General features: G+C 47.7%; 2 protein-coding genes across 15 annotated transcripts in view; both read right to left on the minus strand.

The window, feature by feature from the left end:
• Window positions 1–2097: 2097 nt before the first annotated feature.
• LOC143820666 (serine/threonine/tyrosine-interacting-like protein 1) lies at window positions 2098–7238 on the minus strand. The gene has a single exon (XM_077303733.1). The coding sequence runs from the start codon at window positions 3503–3505 to the stop codon at window positions 2537–2539; it is 969 nt and encodes a 322-aa protein (XP_077159848.1). The 5' UTR covers window positions 3506–7238; the 3' UTR covers window positions 2098–2536.
• Window positions 7239–7357: 119 nt separating this feature from the next.
• TNS3 (tensin 3) overlaps window positions 7358–19664 on the minus strand; it is a 258750-nt gene continuing 246443 nt past the window's right edge. For all 14 annotated transcript variants that reach the window (XM_077303191.1, XM_077303190.1, XM_077303189.1 and 11 more), the window contains 6 exons: window positions 17039–17116; window positions 15175–15252; window positions 14762–14930; window positions 13395–13463; window positions 12897–12923; window positions 7358–11616 (listed from right to left, as the gene is read on the minus strand). In XM_077303191.1, coding sequence (XP_077159306.1) covers window positions 11472–11616; window positions 12897–12923; window positions 13395–13463; window positions 14762–14930; window positions 15175–15252; window positions 17039–17116 — 566 coding nt within the window. In that variant the 3' untranslated portion in view covers window positions 7358–11471. The remainder of the gene's footprint in view (window positions 11617–12896; window positions 12924–13394; window positions 13464–14761; window positions 14931–15174; window positions 15253–17038; window positions 17117–19664) is intronic.

The following is a 19664-nucleotide window of genomic DNA, read 5'->3' on the forward strand; positions in this document are numbered from 1 at the left end:
CACTTTCGAAGTTGATTTTCCTGTTCCGCACAGGAAAATCCAGCTGCCAAATCACATTGGAAGTGCATTATCCTATGTGTGCAGAATGGGCCCAGGCCTATCATTGGCCATTGGGGGGGGGGCAGATTGACAACCATATATGGTCATATCACCCGATAAATCTTTAACAAATTAAAAAAAATATATCAAAAATTAATTCACTCCCAGCCATTCAGGAAACTTCCAGGGCTGTCAAGAAACTCTGGAGTTTCGGGAAACCCTGGTTGAGAAGGCCTGGCTTAAGGGATCTTCTGCTTACAGTATTAAGTGGCCAAGACTAGGCTTGTGCGATTCGGCTGCCAAAGTGGCCGTTCCCTCCGGGCGCAGCCAGCGCCGCGCCGCGGGGGGGGGGAGGGCGGTGCCAGCAGTGGCGTGACAGCGGACGCAACCACGCAGGTGTGGAATTCTGCGCCTGCGTGGTTGCGCCCGCTGTCACGCCGCTGCCGGCACCGTCCCCCCTGCGGCGCGGCGCTGGCTGCGCCTGGAGGTAACGGCCACCAAAGCAGCCGAATCACACAAGCCTAGTCAAGACACTTATTCACTGAGGAAGAACTGGAATGCCAGGGTCACATTTTCCAAAGTAGCCTCATGTACTGCTGCCATCTTCTGGACAAAATATAACTTTAGGAACTGTTCAGAATAGTCTCCACAAGTTTGTTTTTTAAACCAACAGTATTTGGCACTAGATCTTTCCAACTTCAGCTCAACAGTTAATGTCACAGGCACTATTAAATTGGATTCCTCTGCCAACAAGGGGCCATGGTATCTATTTCATGGGTGGCGTGTATGCAATTTAGCCAGAAGGTCCTAAGATTGCCCGGCTGCCTCCAGAGACCTCCAGAGGTGGTTTGCCATTGTCGGTCTCCACATCATGACCCTGGTTTTCCTTGGGAGTCTCCCGTCCAAAGAGTCCCTAGGGTCAACCCTGCTTAGCTTCCAAGATCTGAGGAGATGGGGTGGGCTTGGGCTACCCAGGTTGGGTGACAGGGTTTCTGCTGTGCACATAGAAAGGGAAAGCTCTTTGTCCAAGACCCTGGGGAACTGCTGCCAGTCTGTGCAGACAATACGGACTAGGGTTGTGTGCTACAGCCACCGAAGCAGCCAAAGTGCACAACCCTAGTACTGACTCTGATATAACAATAAGCTACTGATAACGCAGCTTCGTGTGTCAAGAAGGAGGGCGTTAATTCTGTCTCCTGTATCTTCTCTTTGGCCTTTTTAGTTCCAAAAAAATGTTAGGTTAGTTCCAGCCTTTGCCACAGAACAAATGTTGGGTTAAAACCAGATTTGCTGCTGGTGAAAAAAGGAAGGGGTCCTCTTTGATACCCCCCCCCCCAAAAAAAAGGCTGTGCTGAGAATTATGGGAAGTGCATGCACCTTTTTGCCACAAGTTCTGATGCGGCAAGAACCTATAGTTACTGCTGGCTACCAAGCTCGGAAATGACACTCATGGATCAAGCACGTAGGAAGCAGACGTTCCTTTGGGCTTTTTGTAAAATGCCCTAAAAGCATGACGCAGAAAATAGTGTCCGGCATCAGTGGCACTTGAAAAACCAGAAGGCAGTCATGCACGGGTATTCACCAACTGAAGGAAATCTTTGAGAAGGTGAACGCTACAAAACAAACCAACCCACAACTTTCTGAGCTTGTCCTGTGACAACAATGCTCACCTCATCTAAACAACCTCAACTTAGCAAACGGCTGCTTTTATTTTCTTATCTCCACCAGAAGTTGCAAAAGTTCGTTTTATCTTTGTGAACCTCCTTATACAGATTCGCCTATCTGATTTGTCCAGCTTAGGATCTGGACAGGAAAAGGCAAACATCATTCTAGCAACTCCTCACGCCTTCAGCCTTTGAGAGGACGGTGTGTCTTGTTCCCACCATCCCTGGGAAGAAGGGGTGTTGGGCCTGATTTGGCAACCAGCAGGGAAGAGGAGGGAAGGGCTATGAGGAGAGGCCATGCGCCTTCTCCTTGCGGAAAACCCACCTCATTAGAAATCATCGGAAACGCTATGGTTTAATCCTATAACACAGCAATCTTGCTACGAAAGAGTCCTTTGCATACAATAAATATTTATTTAAGAAACTTATAAACCACTCTGGCAACAGGGGGTGTTTACAAACTCAAAACAATATAACAGATTACAAAAAACAATAAAACCCCCATAATATTAACAGCAGAAGGAAAAAAATATAACCATAAATAGCAAAAATTCTACATAAGACAGCTAAAAACAATAAACAACAATAATATTTAATCTGTATACTGCTCCTCCCCATACGAGCTTGGGGCAATTCAGAACAATAAAACATTCAGTTAAAAACCACACCAACAAAAATTATACGAATCCTGACTTCATCAAAATTAATGTAAGGCTTCATTAAAATAAAAATTTCTAAAACGATAGAGAAGTTTTTGTGGGTTTTTTTTAAACAGCTTTTTAGAAGGTCACCAAAGATGAGACCAGACAAGCTATGTTAGTGGATACCTTTGGTCAATAACCCGGTTCAGAGATATTGGTGACTGTGGCCAGGTAGACTCGGGTCTCCCATTCAGACAGCTGTCGCACAAACCCCCGATTGGGCCGGATGTTGCTTTTGCACTTCTGGAGGTAGCTCCATGCATTCTTTAAGTAGAGCCTGCAGGAGTGTATCAGATAGGCCAAGACTGCTGTACTGCATCTACTAATGCCCAAGGTAGAAAAAACCAAAACTGGAGATTGACGCATGTGGCTATCAATAAAGTGGCACATCTCGCTGAAGAAGGCCGACATCTCTGCCTCTGGAGAATCGGGGACTGGAATGTGAAAGACTTTGTCACCGTCGTTGGGAAAGAACGTGTCCACCTCCTCGGAGACGTTTACATGGGCTTGAATCTTCAGATCCTTGTGAATCTGTTGGTGGCAGGCCTGGATGTAATTTCCCATATACAGTTGGCCCGGCACTATCTCTACAGGATAGGGCAGAAAGTCCTCCAGTTCCCGAGGCATCCAGAAAATCTTCTGGGTCCGGAGGAAATGGTAAGAGGCAGTGAAGCGCTCATACCCCCCCCTCAGGATCAGGACAGGAAAGCGAGTGTATCGCTGTAGCACTCTGGCGCAGCGTAAGGCGGATCCAGGCTTGGTATTTTTTTCTTCATCCACTTCCTGAACAGTAGCATCCATCTCACTGGTGACATCCAAGAGGTTGGTTGAGCCATCATACACTACACAGTGTCTGATGAAGGCGAGGTCCACCGAAGGAGGGACAACATACGAGCCAGAAGCGTCCTGCTTAATTCGCACGGCAGTGATCAGATGGCTTTCGTCGTACTCCCTCTTGGTTCGAGCGTCGAACAAACATAAGTAGTTTCGCTCTGCCAATCTGGATAGCTTCGTGGACTGGTTCAAGATGTTGTACAGCTGGACGGGCTCACACAGGTCCACCCCTGGCATCTTGCGTGACGGGAAGGATTTCGCAGTCATAACTTTGCCATCTTCTCAAGCGACAATTACTCTTGAAGAGCAGGCCAATTCAAGGCGGTGTCAGTAGGCCTTCAACCAACTGGGGGGGGGGGGGGAAAGCTCTTTGAAATCCAGATTCTCAATCTGGAAAGCTAGACAATTGTAGTCTGGGCCCGATGGAAGCTGTAGTAGCAGAATTGCCATTTAGGATTTTGGTATTCGCTCAGTTCCTTTCATGCTACTTCCCCTGCTGTCCTAGGCTTTTCTCCAGCCATCCAAAGTTACACTGTGAGTTATGGGGTTCAAATGGATTGAACACCCGAATAGTTCTTTATTCCATTAACAAGTATGGCACGTTAAACTCTCAAGTATGGACTAGGTTTACACAGCCTTAATAGCTATTGACATGTTGGACTACCGCCAATAGAGGGCGGTGTTTGTCCTTTTCCGTTTGCTTGTTCCGCAGTTAATATAACAAACATTTCATTAAAGTAACAAGGTTCCAGATTATCAGGGGAGGTTGGCGAGCTAACATTTGCATATTTTCGGGAAAGGCGAAATATATAAAGGTAGGGCTGTGCAAAAGTCAACGCTTTAAAGGTCAATGTATCCCCTACAGGTGAGGTGATAACGATCAAATAAAAGCACACTGTTCAGTTGAATTTGAAGAGGACAGGGAGCCTTGGAAAATACGCTGCCCCTATTGGTGGGGAGAAAGGCGGGACTTCAAGGAGATTGGCTGATTCTGCGTCAATGTCTGCAGGTTGGTTGATTCTGTGGGCGTGATTGGGAAGTTGTGTTCTACAGCCAGTGAGACTGTTGGTGACTGTTGAAAACAAGAAAAGGAAAAATAACCAGAAGGGAAAGAAGAGACCTGCAGTATGGGGGAGGCTTGCAACCCAAAAGATGTCTCTGCGCACAGGTTTCAATCCTGGAAACAAGAAACCCAAGCAGCATTTATTAAAGCTCAGATGAAGAGTCCGTGTGATTTGACATAACCTTAGTATGCTATGAGCCCTTCTTGTGGGTAGCAGAAGTGCAGGCAAGTCACAGCTGACCTATGGTGACCCTGCAGGGTTTTCTAGGGTTTTCATGGCCTAGGGTTATGTACTTTGGCTGCCGAAGCACACAGCCGTAGGTGCCTCTGCCTAGCAGAACCCCGGACTTCCTTGGTGGCCTCCCATCCAAATACTAAATATCCTGCGCTCAGAGAGCTCTAAGAGAACTGTGACTGGTCCAAGGTCACCCAGCAGGCCTCATGTATCTCACTCGCTATTGCCTTCCTCTCCCCACAACAGTCACCCTGTGAAGTAGGTGAAGCTGAGAGTTCTGAGAGAACTAAGATTGACCCAAGGTCACCAAACTGGCTGCATGTGGAGGAGGGAGTGGGGAATCAAACACTGTTCTCCAGCTTAGAGGTTGCTGCTCTATACCACCCTGGCTGGTTAGGCTGACAGAGGGTGACTGGCTCAAGGCCACCCAGCAAGCCTCCTTGGTTCACAGTCCAGCACGGTAACCACTACAACACATGGACTCTTCTGGACACACTGCCACCAGGACCTGACTGGGAAGTTAGAAGGAAGGTGGAATGGCCAGCAAAGTTGGCCTTCTCTTGTCTGCCAGCTGCCATCCATGGTGCAACCCAACAGCAGCTTTCCCAGTCAGTCAAAGGGCCTGTTTTCCTCTGGATGGCCACAAAGGGTTATATAAATTCATGGAAGGGACCATCTGTGGTTATCACTAAGGAGACAACAGCTCTGTTTGCAGAGACCGAACCCCTCTGAACACTTGTGCTTGAGGGACAATGTTAGGAGGAGGTTTTGACTAACATTGCTCCTTGCAGACCTTCCAGGGGCATAGGCAGGATGTGGAGATTTCCTGTTTTTGCAGCTCATCTCCAGGTGACAGAGATCAGTTTCCCTGGAGAAAACGACTGCTTTGGAGGGTAGACTCCATAGCCTTATACTCCACTGAGGTGCCTCCCTGCTCAAACTCCGCCCACTCCCAGCTCCACCCACAAAGTATCCAGGAACCTCCCAACCCAGAGATAGAAACCTCTGCAAGGGAATCTGGTGGACTGCCGAGTGGAACGGGAAGTTGGACAAGATATAGGGATGTCAACCTTCAGTAGGACCTGGAGTTCTCCCAGAATTCCAACTGATCTCCAGATTACAGAGATCAGTTCCCTTGAATTGAAGTTGGGGGCAAATCCTTTCCTGCTGCACAGGCGGCAGAATTCGCAGCTGCTATTGCTATTGTGGATACCCAGCTGCTTAATTTAGCTGGAAAGCTTCTGTCTAGAAAACCACAATTAGCCACGTACTTCCGTGGAATACATAAAACGGGTCTCCCCCCAATTCCCTTCATTTTTTCGGAGAGTTTCTGGTGGCACCACTGCTTCTGATGTGTGTTGCTTTGATGCTTTACAGCCTCAAATTTTAACAGCCTGGGGAACAGGGAGGCTTTCTTCCAGAATTCTGCCATTTGGCAGGAGGGGTCCTTTGCTAAAGGGTAAAGTCTTGAAGAATGTCATCCCCTTTGGGCAAAAAAGCTTTTTAGCAATGTGTTCCCTGCTTAATCTCCACAGAAAGGAAAGAAGGATGGGATCTCTTAATGACACCATCAAAACTAGTCTGGGTTAAATGTGCTGGAATGAAGTGAGAAGGTAAAAATATTCGGCCTGCAGTTCTGTAGATAAAGATGTTCACACTCCTTGGCATTACATTGGCGCATTTACCCAACTGAGTTGTAGCCTCATATGGAAGCACATAAAATGTATCATGAAGTGCTTGTGCATAAGGGACCATCGAGCTGAATCACTTGAGGCCTGCTGCACAGGGTTGTGCAGATGAAACAGGAGGCAAAAGAACCTCTGCAACAGCTTCCAGTTTCACCTGCACAACAACCCTGTGTGGTAGGTCTCAAATCTGCAGAGAGTTGCTTGGCTGTTTCTTCCCTCCAGCAGCATGGCCGGCCAGAGCAGTATTTGAAGTGAGAAGGGGCTTTTCTGTGGCCTGTCAGCCAACTGTTTGGCAGAAGGGGAAAGTTCCCCACCCTCAAAAGGAAGGCCCTGAGGCTCCCCTGCATTGCTCTTGGAAAGGCCTCCCTCCCCTCAGTCAGGGCCTGTCAGAGGCTCCTTTGCAGCAAGGGAGGGGGAGGGAGTGCACTCTCCAGCCTCCGGCCAGCTCTGTCAGGGTTCTGAGGCAATTTACAGTTGGACTTGACAGGACAGCCTTGGGGCAAAAAGGGCTGGTGCAGCCTGTCCAAGCCTCTGTTCTCATCCCCCTTGGCAGCCCTACTGACCTCCTCTCCCTGCGGTGGATGGAACTCTGGTCTGTCCTGGTGAGGGCTCAATCGGATTGGCCCCTTGGCCTCAGACTGACAAGCGGAGGGGCCAAGTGTTGGCCTCCCCCATCACGGACTGAGCCCACCCCCACGGCCCTTAGCCTTTTATTTATACTGCAGAACGCAGTTTACAGATAACCCATCCTGAGCATTTGGGGAAGAGCAGGTTATAAATATTATTGTTATTAACTGTATAGATTGCCAATGTAAAAAAAGTTTTACGAATGATTTTTTAAACAAGGTTACAACAGATAACCCCCTGAATTCCCGTTTCTTTGTGTGTCCATTGAGGGACTTCTCCTCCATAGAGGTCTCATCCCCCTTTTAAAAGTGTCTGTGCTAAAGTACACTTGATTTTAGCTAAAAGGCTGAAGCATAATAGCAGTTGTGTCAAAAGAGCGAAAAGCATATTCCTTGTAATGAAGCGAGCAATTTCCCCCCCAACCCCTCCCCCAGTGCTTTTATGCCCATGAATCCTAAACTTCACCCTCCCAGCCAAAAGCAGATTCCAAAGACCCATTTGTAGAATTAGATTTATAAAATTATTTTTTTTATTATTAGAATCTGAATAAAGGAGATATTTCAAAAAAGCAGAGAGAAATGACTATACATAGAATTTATAGAACATTCATTTACATAATGGATATTTTTATACATGTTTTGAAGAAAAATTGCTAATATATAAGGCAGGTAAGAAAACCTTTTAAAAAAGATACTGCTGAATAAACGGGAACCATTTCATTATTTAAAACATGCAGTGCAATCCAGAGGACACAGCTTGCAAATGGCTCCTTTGGAAAACAAAAACGGGAAACCGTGCAACAGCCTTGCCCAACTGAAGGCACCTGTGGCTTCCATGGCCTCTCTCTTTATATATATTAACACTGTAAGAGTCCAGCAGTAGATTGAACAAGGAGGTTAATAGGAGCTTGGATAAATACAAGTGGCAACTTGCTGGCATTACCTGTGAGACTCAATACATACAATTGTCAAAATCCTGGGAAACAAAAAAGTACTCCATGCACCACTGTGGTTCCCACAATCCCAAAGTCACATGAATGTGTGTCTGGTGCCCTGTGCTTAATTCATTTCATGTGTATTCCGTACGTAGAAGCAGCGATTATGGTGCCACGCAGGCAAGAGAGGTCCCCTCAGTTAGAATTTTCGTCCGTTACTCAACTCACTGTCTATGGCTTGTGTTCCCGCCCCACCCCAGAGCTGGTGCCATTGTTTCCCCAAAAGAGTTCTTTCTTTCACTAGCTGCTATGAAGGCAAAAGATGACTCCAAAACAGCAAAAGTGTTCAGTTACTCCCCCCAGTCTAAGGAGTGCCCTTCAATAAGGGTCCATAACCCCAAGCAGTATCCATCCTGTAGATCAGTGGTCCCCAACCCCCAGTCCTGAGACCGGTACTGGTTCGTGGATCAGTCGGTACCAGGCCACGGATCCTCCTCGTCCTCTTCCCCGGCTGCTGCCTCGGGGGTTGCCCTGCCACTCTGCCGCCGGCTCACATTTGGTGCTCTCCAGCAGCCGGCATGGCTGGGGCTCCCCCTCGGCATGGCACTGCGCAGCTGCTGCTGGCAGTGCCCCCCAGTGGGTGGTGGGAAGTCAGGGGTGCCGGCGAGGAAGCATGCGAAGCAGGGTCTCAGGCGGTGGCGACGTCCCTCGGCAAAAGACTCCCCCCCCCACCCCCGGGCCTCAGTAAAATTGTCTAGCGTTGACCGGTCTCTGATGATAAAAAGGATGGGGACCACTGCTGTAGATTAAGTGAAATGCAGACAGCAGAAGCCAGGCTCTTCATAAGCTACTGAAGAACTCATCACCCAAGAAGAGCATCCACCTTGGTCAAGGAGAAATGGAAAGACAAGATCTTAAGTATTTGTTCCATCTACTCCTAATTCCGTATACCTCCACTTTCAATGGGTCCCAAGGAACTACCGGAATGCCTATTCAAGTAATTGGTGCAGAGAACACCAAACTGCCAACAAAACTGTGAAGGACCGGTTTATCTGGTGAGCATTTTAGACAACAGGGAGGATAAAAGGGCACCTTGTCTTGAGCGTTTCAGTGGAAGCCAGACATACAAAGTTCAAAATATGAACAAAAATGGCGACCAAAGGGAATCCTGCCCAAAGCTATGCTTGGGAGTCTTTTCCTATCTCTGTCTAAACCAAAGAAAGCTATTTCAAGCTGTGTTAAGATGTCAAAACGGGATGAGAACAGACTAGGCTCCAGCATTCCTCTGGCAGAAGGAGCTTTCCACTGCTGCAAGATGCGTGTTAGAAGAGTCCTTCTACCAAAGGAAAGTGACTCCACTAGCGGGACAGATCTACAGCATCCAATACCACAATTATACGCCATCTTTGAAACAAGCTATTTTTGCAAGAATTTAAGTGGCCAGAAGTAGAGGTGGCCAATTGTTAACCTCACAGAGTCTGGCGTACTCGGTCCAACCGAAATATGGATCGACAGGCAACATTTCTACGCGTATAACTCAGCACCACAAAAGCTCAGACAACCACATATACATAAATCTCATCAGCCTCCTCAGGGCCTTTGATGCCCTTGTCTGTAACTTACACAATCAATGGGATTTGTTTTGCTTCTCCTGTTCCTGTATTTCAGCTCTTCTCTTAGCATCATGGAAAACGTGGCCATAGTGGTCTTCTATTTTGACTCCAACACTTTTATCATTCCCCTAGACACGGAGTGGCTGGGTATACTAACTGAATGGCAAAATCCAACCCATTCATACTACCTCTGTGGCTGCCTCTTCAGATGGGTTTGCCTTGTGGTGCAGAATCATACCACGGGGTGGTGACTCCCCAGACTACTATGACAGGGTGTGAAGGAACCCTGAGAATGATCCCCAAGACCCACAAAAGCAAATCCCAGAACATTAAAAAAGCCTTTGTAAGAGTCTAAAAATACTCTGCATTGGAGTATTTGAGCACATGACAGGTGTCCGATTGTCAAGTAGGGCATAACAATTCTCGAAATATGCAATAAGTGCACCAAAAATACAGATTTTTTTCCCTTTGGGACTACTAAAACCCTTTGCTAAAAACATATTTCAATTTTTAAAAAAATATGTAAAATAGCATAGTTGTTTTTAAAAGTAGAAAATGACAGAACTGCACTTACTGTAAAAGGAAGAACATGCACATACGCACACTCGTTTTTACAGTGAGAACAGGAAACCCTACTTTGACTGCAAGACATGGGCAAGATGGCAGAGCACGGCCCGTGGTCCTTCCACGCCAGTCTGAGCGAATCGAGCGGCAGAGCTGAGCTTCAGAGGAATCCTTCTAAGTCAGCCGAGCTCAACAGCGTGCCCAAATTCAGAACAGCTACAGAACAGAACCAAGATCCGTTTCACACTATAAATAATCTGGCAGAAGCAAAAAAACAAAAAACAAAATAACCCCCACATATATAAAATATATTATAAATTGTACAAAACTGATTTTGATGTGCTTTTCCCTCATTTTTATCCTGCATTCATCCAAACGACATTACACTCCCTGCTTAATTCTTCATATAAACATAAACAAAGCAACATAAAAATAACACACCACACATTTTCCCCATACCTCATTTTGCCTTCTCACCAACCTCTCATCTATTTAGGCCTCCAACAAGCTCAAAGTCTTTCTTATGCTACGTGCACCAGGCAAATCTCCTGCACGACATCTTCCTTGCTTGCTTCTCCTCTCTCTTGCTCTCACTCTCTGCACCTTCCCAAACAAACCAGCTCCAATCTCCTCCAAACATACCTCATTCCTTTTTAAGCATGACTTCCACTGCTGTTATAAAAACCAAGGGAAGAGCCTGAAGAAACTACAGCTACCATCCATGCGGCTACACCAAGTATCTAGCAGCAGAAGTCTGTTGTTCCATCTGAGGCTTGCTGTCAAACTTAGGAAAATGCAAATGCAAAGACAGGTGCCCATGAGCGAGGAGCATGCGGTCAGAAGGGAAGGGTGCGCAGCTTAACCGCACTCATGCACATAGACTCTCTGCTACAAATGCCCTCCCGCAGACCACCAGGTGGGCTTACTTCTGGTTAATGTGGAAAATATTTCAAAGCAGAGCCGATGGGGGCATTTTCAGGGGAGTGGACAGTGGGAGCGTTACTGACTCCCCCCCTCCCCCCCGCAATTCCCGCCAGCTAGTTCTTCCCCACCAACATCCCTCTATACCAGTTACAGGCTCTGCAATTCCTTTTCAAGGGAAAGGTCTACCCTCAAAATGTACACATTTTTCTAGTAAAATGTGCACGCCAGCACGATTTGCCTTGCTGAATGGGATAATACTCCCCTCCCTTCCGTACATCTCACTCATGCTCTGCTGCCCACCCATGACAAAAAAATATATATCAGAAGACAGAAAACTGCTTGGAAGTGGACCAACTCTCATCTCCCCTCTTCCTCCCTTGATTGATTCCAAAATGGGATTTAGGATTCTTGATGGCTCCTGGCTCCTTACAGACATTACAGATGATCCGACAGTTTCTCAAAGAGCAGGTGGGGCTCCTTATATTGCTATGCAGAAGCAGGTTCTCCTTCTCTTCCTGGGAAGCAGGATGGCACAGAGGCCAACTCCATCCCAGCCCCCTTCCGGGAGCTCAGAAAGGATGTTTTTTAGTTCTTCTTCTGGGAACCTATCATGACCTTGGAGACAAAGTTTACGATGGCGCTGGCGGGTTGCTCTGGATCATGCTCTGCAAACAGGTGGCAGACGTTGTCCGCAGCACTGCCTTGTTTCCTCGCAACAAACCCGAAGACCCTGCCGAAAGAACAAAGCAAGAGGAGTGGGTTAGAGCAGAGTTTCTCAACTCTGCGGGTCAGGAAAGTAGGTCGCAATGGCTGCCCCTGCCCTTTCCGTTGCTTTCTTTTGTATTTTGCAAACCAAGGTCTGACCCTGAAAGGAGTACATTCCATGACTGTTTCTGCACTGGAGGCTCAGCGTTGGGCTGCAAGCTGGAGTTTGAGCTGGGGCAGGTTGCCCAACCTCTTCCTGCTCCTGCACGGGGGACCATTTGGCCCAGGGTACCTCGTCCACCCCGTATTTGTGCTCCTGCATGGGATCTGGGGCAGCAGAATTCCCAGTCTGGAAACAGTCCATGTCACACGTAAGTTGGCATTTATTTTTCCACTGTGAGTACATGATGATCAAGTAAAACATGTAATGGTGCTTACGAGAGTGAGTTTCTTAAGCGGCTTAGTAGGGATTAGAGGGGGGGACGAAGAAGCGCTGGCTGCTTCGGGCGCAAACGGCCACTTTGGACGCTGAAGCACCCAACCCTAGTTTGCTGGTTTCTCAAAAAACTGCTCGTTTGTGACTGCAGGACATGGAATGCTGAACTAGATGTGTGCCAGTCCTAGTTTGCCTAGGATGCAAGAAACAAGCAAACAAAAACCCTTGGGCCAGCCCCAGAGAAGTCACCATAACAAATCAATTTGGATTGGTTGGTCACCATACCAAAGTGTTTGGGAACCACTGGGTTAGAGAACAGAGAAGTGCCGTATTGGAGAATCCATCACCGGATGACTTTGGGGGCCAAAAAACATTGGTGGGTTTGCTGGGTGGCTTGTCAGGGGCTCCTTTATTATTATTATTATTATTATTATTATTATTATTATTATTATTATTATTAGATTTATATCCCGCCACTCCCTTGCGGCTCGTGGCGGGTCCTCAATGAGAAGACCTCTAAAATGCAATTTGGATTCTGCTCATTTCAGGGATTCCACTCTTGTACAATCTCTCTAGTTCTTGGTAGAGTGCCAGCTTTTCCAGGGGATCACTAGAAGAAAGGACCTCTTCTTCTACCATCTTTAAGTCGTCAACTGGCCGTAGAAGCCATATTTTCTGCACAATTTTTGTCTTTTTATGCAAAGCCGGGTGGCATCTCGCAAGAGGAATGCCAGCCTCTAGGTGGGGCCTGGGGATCTCATGGTATCACTAGAGTCATCATTTCAAAGGATCCAAAAGACAAAACAAAAGATGCTCGTGTTACGTGAGTCACAGATCTTTACAGAAAGTGAAAATCAAAACTGACTTACTTCGCTGAAGGGCCATCCTTCGTCCACCTGGAGGACAGTGAAGAGAGGAAGGAAGGGAGAAATATTTTTATTGGGGTATTTTTGGGAGTCCTGGGGTAACATGTAAACCAGGAATTCTCAACCTTTTTCCTGTTGGGAAACCCCTGAAACGTTATTCAGGCTTCGAGAAACCCCAGAAGTGGCCCAATTGTGCAGAATGGGTTGGGAAGCAGAGCTGTGGGCACGTTCACCTGGAGCCCTTCTCCTTCTCACCCCCTCCAGGTCCCACCATCGGCCATGGGGGGGGGGGGAGGTTGAAATGACCATATATGGTCATATCACCCGATAAATCTTTAACAGATTTTAAAAATGTATTAAAATTAATTAACTCCCACCCATTAGGGCAACACTTCCAGGGCTGTCAAGAAACCCCAGGGCTTCACATAACCCTGGCTGAGACAGCCTGCTGTAAACAATGAATCGGGGGGGGGGGGAGGGGGGAGCATCCCTTGTCCTTACTTCCTGTCCTGTGGATCCAAAGCACAGAAGATCACAGTGTTGACTGGGTAGTGCCTTCTGAAGAAGAGTCTGGGAAAGAGGAGAGAACACACACAAAACAGGGTGAGAGATACAAAACATTCTTTACATCTAGAGTTACTAGAGGTCTCACTCCATTAGCAGAAACAGAGGGCGGGGGTAATAACGCAAGGGGGGAAATGCCTCTCTTAGCATCAGGCTTCAGAGGGAAGAAAAGTGACCCTTTTAAAATAACCTTCATGTGAAGCAGGGAAGGAGGGAAAGCTGAAGGAGGTGAGAAAGGGAAGGAAGCTGGGAAAGGGGAAGAGGCTGCAGGGGCTGCCAGGGGAGCAGAAAAACGAAAAGCTGTGCGCAGGGGAGGGGGGGCAAAAGCCCCACGTGAGTCTCGTAGTTACCTACTTGTTTTTAATAAGCCGAATGTATGAATGAATGAATGAATGAATGAATGAATGAATGAATGAATGAATGAATGAATGAATGAATGAATGAATGATTCAGGAGGTGGGGTAGATGACAAATGCTGACATGTTTGCTAGCCACCCTAGATCCTTCCACGCCTTGGCCAAACCACTGGGAAGTGACATTTTGTGAGCGAGTGAAATCTTCCCTGCCCCGGCTGCTCCCATCCAACCTCCACTGTTTAAAATGGCAGGGGAAATGTTCTTGTTTCGCCATTGGAAACAATGGAGGTCAGATGGGGGTCACCCTCTTTGGGTGTCCACAGAATTGGACCCCCTGGGCCAATCTTTTTGAAACTTGGGGGTTCTTTTGAGGAGAGGATCCTACAGCTACGCTACAGATTTGGTGCCTCTACCTCAACCCCCTGTCCACATCCCAGACTGCACAATAATCAGAAATGGTGCCAAACCAATTTGGGTTTGGCAGAATCCGAGCCGAGGAAGGATGCTTCAGGTGCTTTGGATCTGGCCTGAATTAATTCAGGTTAAATCCAAAACAGTCTGATTTTTTTTTTTGCACATGCCTACTTTTGCACTGGGTCACGTCTGACCCTTGGGGTGACGCCCTCTAGCGTTTTCATGGCAGACTCAATACGGGGTGGTTTGCCAGTGCCTTTCCCAATAAACTAATAAACCCAAGCCATAAAAGCAAAATCAAAACAAAGCCATAAAAAACCCACTAAAGCGAATGCTATTAAAATAGTCCACTCAAAAACAGAAACAGCTAAAACTGGTCACTTAAAAAAAATGCCTACACTCACTAATGTGATAAAGCACATATGCCATCTTATCCCATCTGCACACTCCGTGGGGGGTCTGGTGCTGCGTCATATCCAAAATGCCTTCCCCAACAGACAGGAGATCCACACAGCGCCCGCTCCCTACACTCACTTCCTCTGATTGTCCGTCAGCGTGATGCCCTGTGCAGACACTTTGAAATGGACCACCGTAGAGATGGCAGGAGGCTCTTGGACCAACGTCAAGCTCAAGGCCTTCTGCACGGCTTGGTAGCCTGTGAGCGACTCCATTTCCACGGAATTCAGATACCACACATTGCATGCTGGTTGAGGAAACAAAAAGAGAGATGAGAAAGGTGTGAGTTGTTTTGCACAGCAGGTCTTACTGCAATACATACAAATACTCCCCTCCACCACATCCTATTAAGGTGACCAGCAGAGGCCGATATTGTACCACAGAACTGGCAATGGGAAAAGGGCACTCAAAACTTTTCATCCTGGAAAACAGAGGCTTCACTGCACAGCTTGTTTGTCAGTCTTCATACTGATGCCATGGAACTTACGCACCTGCCCCCTGCTTCAGGAGCTCTGCAGCGGAGTTGGCGGCCGTCTGCGGGGAGGTTTCGGTCATCTCCTCCAGCGGATCTGCAAAGAGAAATGCCCAAACGTGACAATCTAGATTATAAGGTTCTGCGTTACCTTCATGACATTGCACTGGGGAGTGTCCGTAAGGGGCTAGCGGGGTTAGGAGGCAATTCCCTGGAGAAGATCCTTCGGATCCCTTCCAACCTCAGTCAAAATGGAATGAGACAGGAGAAAGGAGTGGACAATGGCCCTTTGCACTCTTCTACTGGAGAAATTTGCTCTTTCTTGTAGCTTCTGTGCCCTGTAACTGTGCTTTTGTTCCAAGGGAGGGAGGAAGACAGGGGTCAAAAGTAAGTCCCTCCCTCTCAGGAAAATATGGCTTTATCTCCGCCCCCCCAGGTTTTAGGAGATTGGTCCTAAGTCAAAGCTGAAAAGAATGACCTGGCCATGAAAGGGGGCATGAAGAAGACCACATCTGTCAGTGCTGGATGTATCAAGATTTGGGGGTGGGGCCTGGGGAGGGGAGAGTTAAGAGAGAGAGTCGCAGGAATGTGACTCCAGAGGGCCCACCCTCTAAAGCTTGCCTTTCCTCATGGTGAACTGAACTTTGTTGTCTGGAGATCAGTTATAATTCCAAGAGATCTCCAGGGTCCACCTGGAGGCTGATAACTCTAGGTGCATCCAGCCTGTGCACTGCATGTATCTTAAAAAAAAAACAGAACACCATATACACAACTCTTTGTATTAATGCCCGTAAATCAAAACCGATGATCCGTTTTCCAAATTTGGCCTCGGTTGTTCCTTGGCTGTTAGAAGGGGGAGGGATATATTAAACATTTCAAGAGATGACACAAGATAAAGGAGTAGCAACTGGTCATTGTAATATGTGCCATTTGAGTTCATGTGTGCCATCAAAAAAATTCAGATATTTCCAGGAAGATGTTTGAACTCTGGAGCTGATGACAGACAGATCTGAAGCATAGCCACAGGGAATGCCTTCCAGCGTCACAATTTGTACGACAGATGGATGCTCTGTTAAGGTAAAAGCAGAATCATGTCTCTATTCCTACTTCAGGCAAGCTACACTGACTTTATGTCTATCTGTTTATCTGCTAGTCGTCTGCCTTTATAAAAGAAAAAGGCAGCACATTTTAAAACAGCTGCCAAACTGGTTGGGGAGAGTTGTGCTGATGACCACAGCGCTGGCCAATCAATGCCAGTCACAACTGGATTTTACTGCAAACTTGCACAACTGTTTTTCTTTATTTCAGAACTTGACTCCCCCCCCTCCCATGTTAATGGCACACTTTCAGATTGGCCCTTGAGATCTACTACGAGACCTCTGTCATCATTCCCGTTTTTTAAAGTTCCTACTTTGGTAGGTTAAAGCAAGGGTAGTCAACCTGTGGTCCTCCAGATGTTCATGGACTACAATTCCCATGAGCCCCTGCCAGCAAATGCTGGCAGGGGCTGGTGGGAATTGTAGTCCATGAACATCTGGAGGACCACAGGTTGACTACCCCTGGGTTAAAGTAAAGTCTGTTCCAGCCTTTTTGTGAGCACAGTGGTCTTTCCTAAATGCGTGCAGCTGGCATCAGTTCTCTGGTGCCTGATCAGATGCCTAAACTTATTGCCACATCTGTTCAGTTGTGGTTTGATCATTTGATGCCAGAACGGAGATCTTAAATGGCAGGCTCTTTTATCTCAGGCTCCCGTTCTATCCGAATTGCAAACCAGAAGCTGATTCGCTCTCCTGCAACAAGGGAGCTGCTGTGAGGAGACAGACGTCATGAAAGAGGAGCTGAAAGTTACGAGGGCGTTTCCCACTCCATTTTGAGACGAATACCTCGGTCTGGGATGAGAAGTTTGCAGGGCAGAGCCAGAGGAGTGATGGAGTGCTGGTACACCAAAGCCGTCAAGCTCCCTGCAATTACAAGAAGGTGACATACCAAGTTAGATTTTGCATTGTGCAGGAGGATTGGGCCCCATTTTGTAATCTGAGTAGCCATGTGAGGAAAGACAGGAGTGGCCCTTGGAAAGCTAAGAGCAGCTTGAGCATTTTGTGGGTCCAAGACTTTAGAAGCACGAAATGTTCACTAGCAAAGCGTACAGCGATGAGAAACAGAATCACACTGTTGGCTTCAAATTGTATTTCACAAGAATTTTAAGCCACTCTTCACAGCCGTCGACCCCTGCTATATGTCCTGCCAATTGTGGTTTCATGCCAGGTTTCTAATGCAACCTTAAAAAAAAATGTTACCAATGAGAAACCCCTGAGCTTTGAGAAACCTCAAAAGTGGAGTGATCATGCTGAATATGGCTGGGAAGCATAGCTGTGGACATGCCTTACCTGGGCTGTGGACATGCCTACCTACACGCCCCTTTCCATCGCCTGACACAGAAAAGTTATAGCCCACCTCCCTGCCGCCATCAGAGACACAGAGATTCATTCAAACTAGAAACGTGTGGCACATAAATTAAACCAAGCTTTGGCTTTGCTGTAAACTAGGTCGATTTCTTGGGAAACCGATACACGGTTTGGGAAAGGAATGGGACACTGTGGGCAGAAAATAGGTGGAGGGGCACTGAAGACTGCAAGCAACTACCGGAAAGGAGGGTGGTCTTAGGACGACGTGTAAATAGCTAAGAGATAAAAGATATGGCTGAAGCTCAGCTGGAAAGGCAGGGAGGTGGCTGGAGCAGACAGGAAGTGGGAAGCACAATACGACAGAGAAACAGAGACTGTGGTCTCTGGGAGAAGAGCAGAGAGGATAAACTGGGCTCCTGGTTTTGCAAAGTAGAGCAGCAGATCTCAAGCAGGGGATTAGAAAGGAGGTTTCATACGCTCCCCCTCATAGGTTCTCCTCACCACATTCCTGGGGAGGATCCTGAGTCAACAGTGGCAACCCCACTTGGCCGGGGCTAGGGGCGCTTGTTCTCAGAGAAACCATAAAAATCTAGTGCAAGATGGAGGGGAAAGGGAAGGAAAGTGTCCGGAAGCCGGAAGAACCAAAGAGATGCAACTGATTGCTGACAGCTAGAACTGAGTCCAGGAGCACCTTAGAGGCCGACAAAATTTTCAGACTATCAGTTTTCCAGAATCCTGGTGGAATGAGCTCCTGGAGGAGCTGCGGGCCCTGCAAGAGCTTTCTGTGTTCCGTAGGGCCTGCAAAACGGAGCTCTTCCACCAGGTCTGTGGTTGAGGACAGGCAGCAAGGGAGATCAGGGCCCCTCAGAGGAGTGGGGGTAGCGAAGTCAATCAGCACCCTCTTGCACCCTCCCCTCTAGGTGATGTAGATTTGGGGGTTTAAGTCAGGAATTTTTTATGGAATGTTATAACCCGCCACGAGCCTTTGAGGGGAGGCGGGTGATAAATGAAATACTACTACTACTACTACTACTACTACTACTACTACTACTACTACTATTACTGATAATCATAATCATAATCCTCATTATAGGCTAAGGCCTAAGTGGGCGGGTCCTCACCAGGACAGACCAGAGTTCCAGCCAGTCGGGACTTGTGAAGCCAAAGTTCTGAGAGAGCCAAAGTTCTGATAGGGCCCGCCCACCCAGGGGCAATCTGGAGACATCACTGCCAATCTGCCCCTGACCACCACAGGGAGAGGCGGTCAGTAGGGCTGCCAAGGGGGATGAGAATGGAGGTTTGGACAGGCCGTGCCAGCCCTTTTCACCCCAAGGCTGTCCTAACTGTCATGTCCAACTGTAACTTCCTTGACTTTGCCTCAGAACCCTGACAGAGCTGGCAGGAGGCTGCTGAGTGCTCTCCCTCCCTCCCTTCAGGCCTGCTGTGAAGGAGCCTCTGACAGCCCTTGACTGAGGGGAGGGAGGTGTTTCTGAGAGCAACGCAGGGGAGTCTGAGAGCATGGGTTTGAGCCTTCCTTTTGAGGGGGGCCACTTTCCCCTTCTGCCTAACAGTTGGCTGACAGGGAGGCCACAGAAAGCCCTTTCTAACTTAAAATACTGCTCTGGCCGGGGGTTAGACACAGCCAAGCCATGGGTCTTTCTTCTTTGCAACTCTCTGCAGATTTGAGGCCACTGCACAGCGTTATTCTCCAGATGAAACTGGATGCTGTTGCGGAGGTTCTTTTGTCTTCTGTTTCATCTCCACAACAACCCTGTGCAGTAGGCCTCAAGTCTTTCAATTCAACAACAACCTGTATGGGAGGCCTTAAATGTTTCTTCTCTACCACAACCCTGTCCAAAGTAGCCCTTTCTGGCTGGGGAGCTGATCTTTATACTCTGCAGATGAGCTGTAATTCTAGGAGCTCTCCAGGCCCCACCTGGAGGTTGGCTACCCCCGGGTTGAAAACATTCTTGGAAGTTTGGAGGTGGGAATTCAAAATCGTACAATGCCTCAGAGTCCAGCCTTCAAAAGAGCCATTTTTGCCTGCAGATGGGAGGGAGTGGTGCAGATGTGTCCCTCCTGGGCTATGGCCAGCCCTTACTAG

This window comes from Paroedura picta, chromosome 11, assembly GCF_049243985.1.
Source record: "Paroedura picta isolate Pp20150507F chromosome 11, Ppicta_v3.0, whole genome shotgun sequence".
Classification (NCBI taxonomy): Eukaryota; Metazoa; Chordata; class Lepidosauria; order Squamata; family Gekkonidae; genus Paroedura; species Paroedura picta.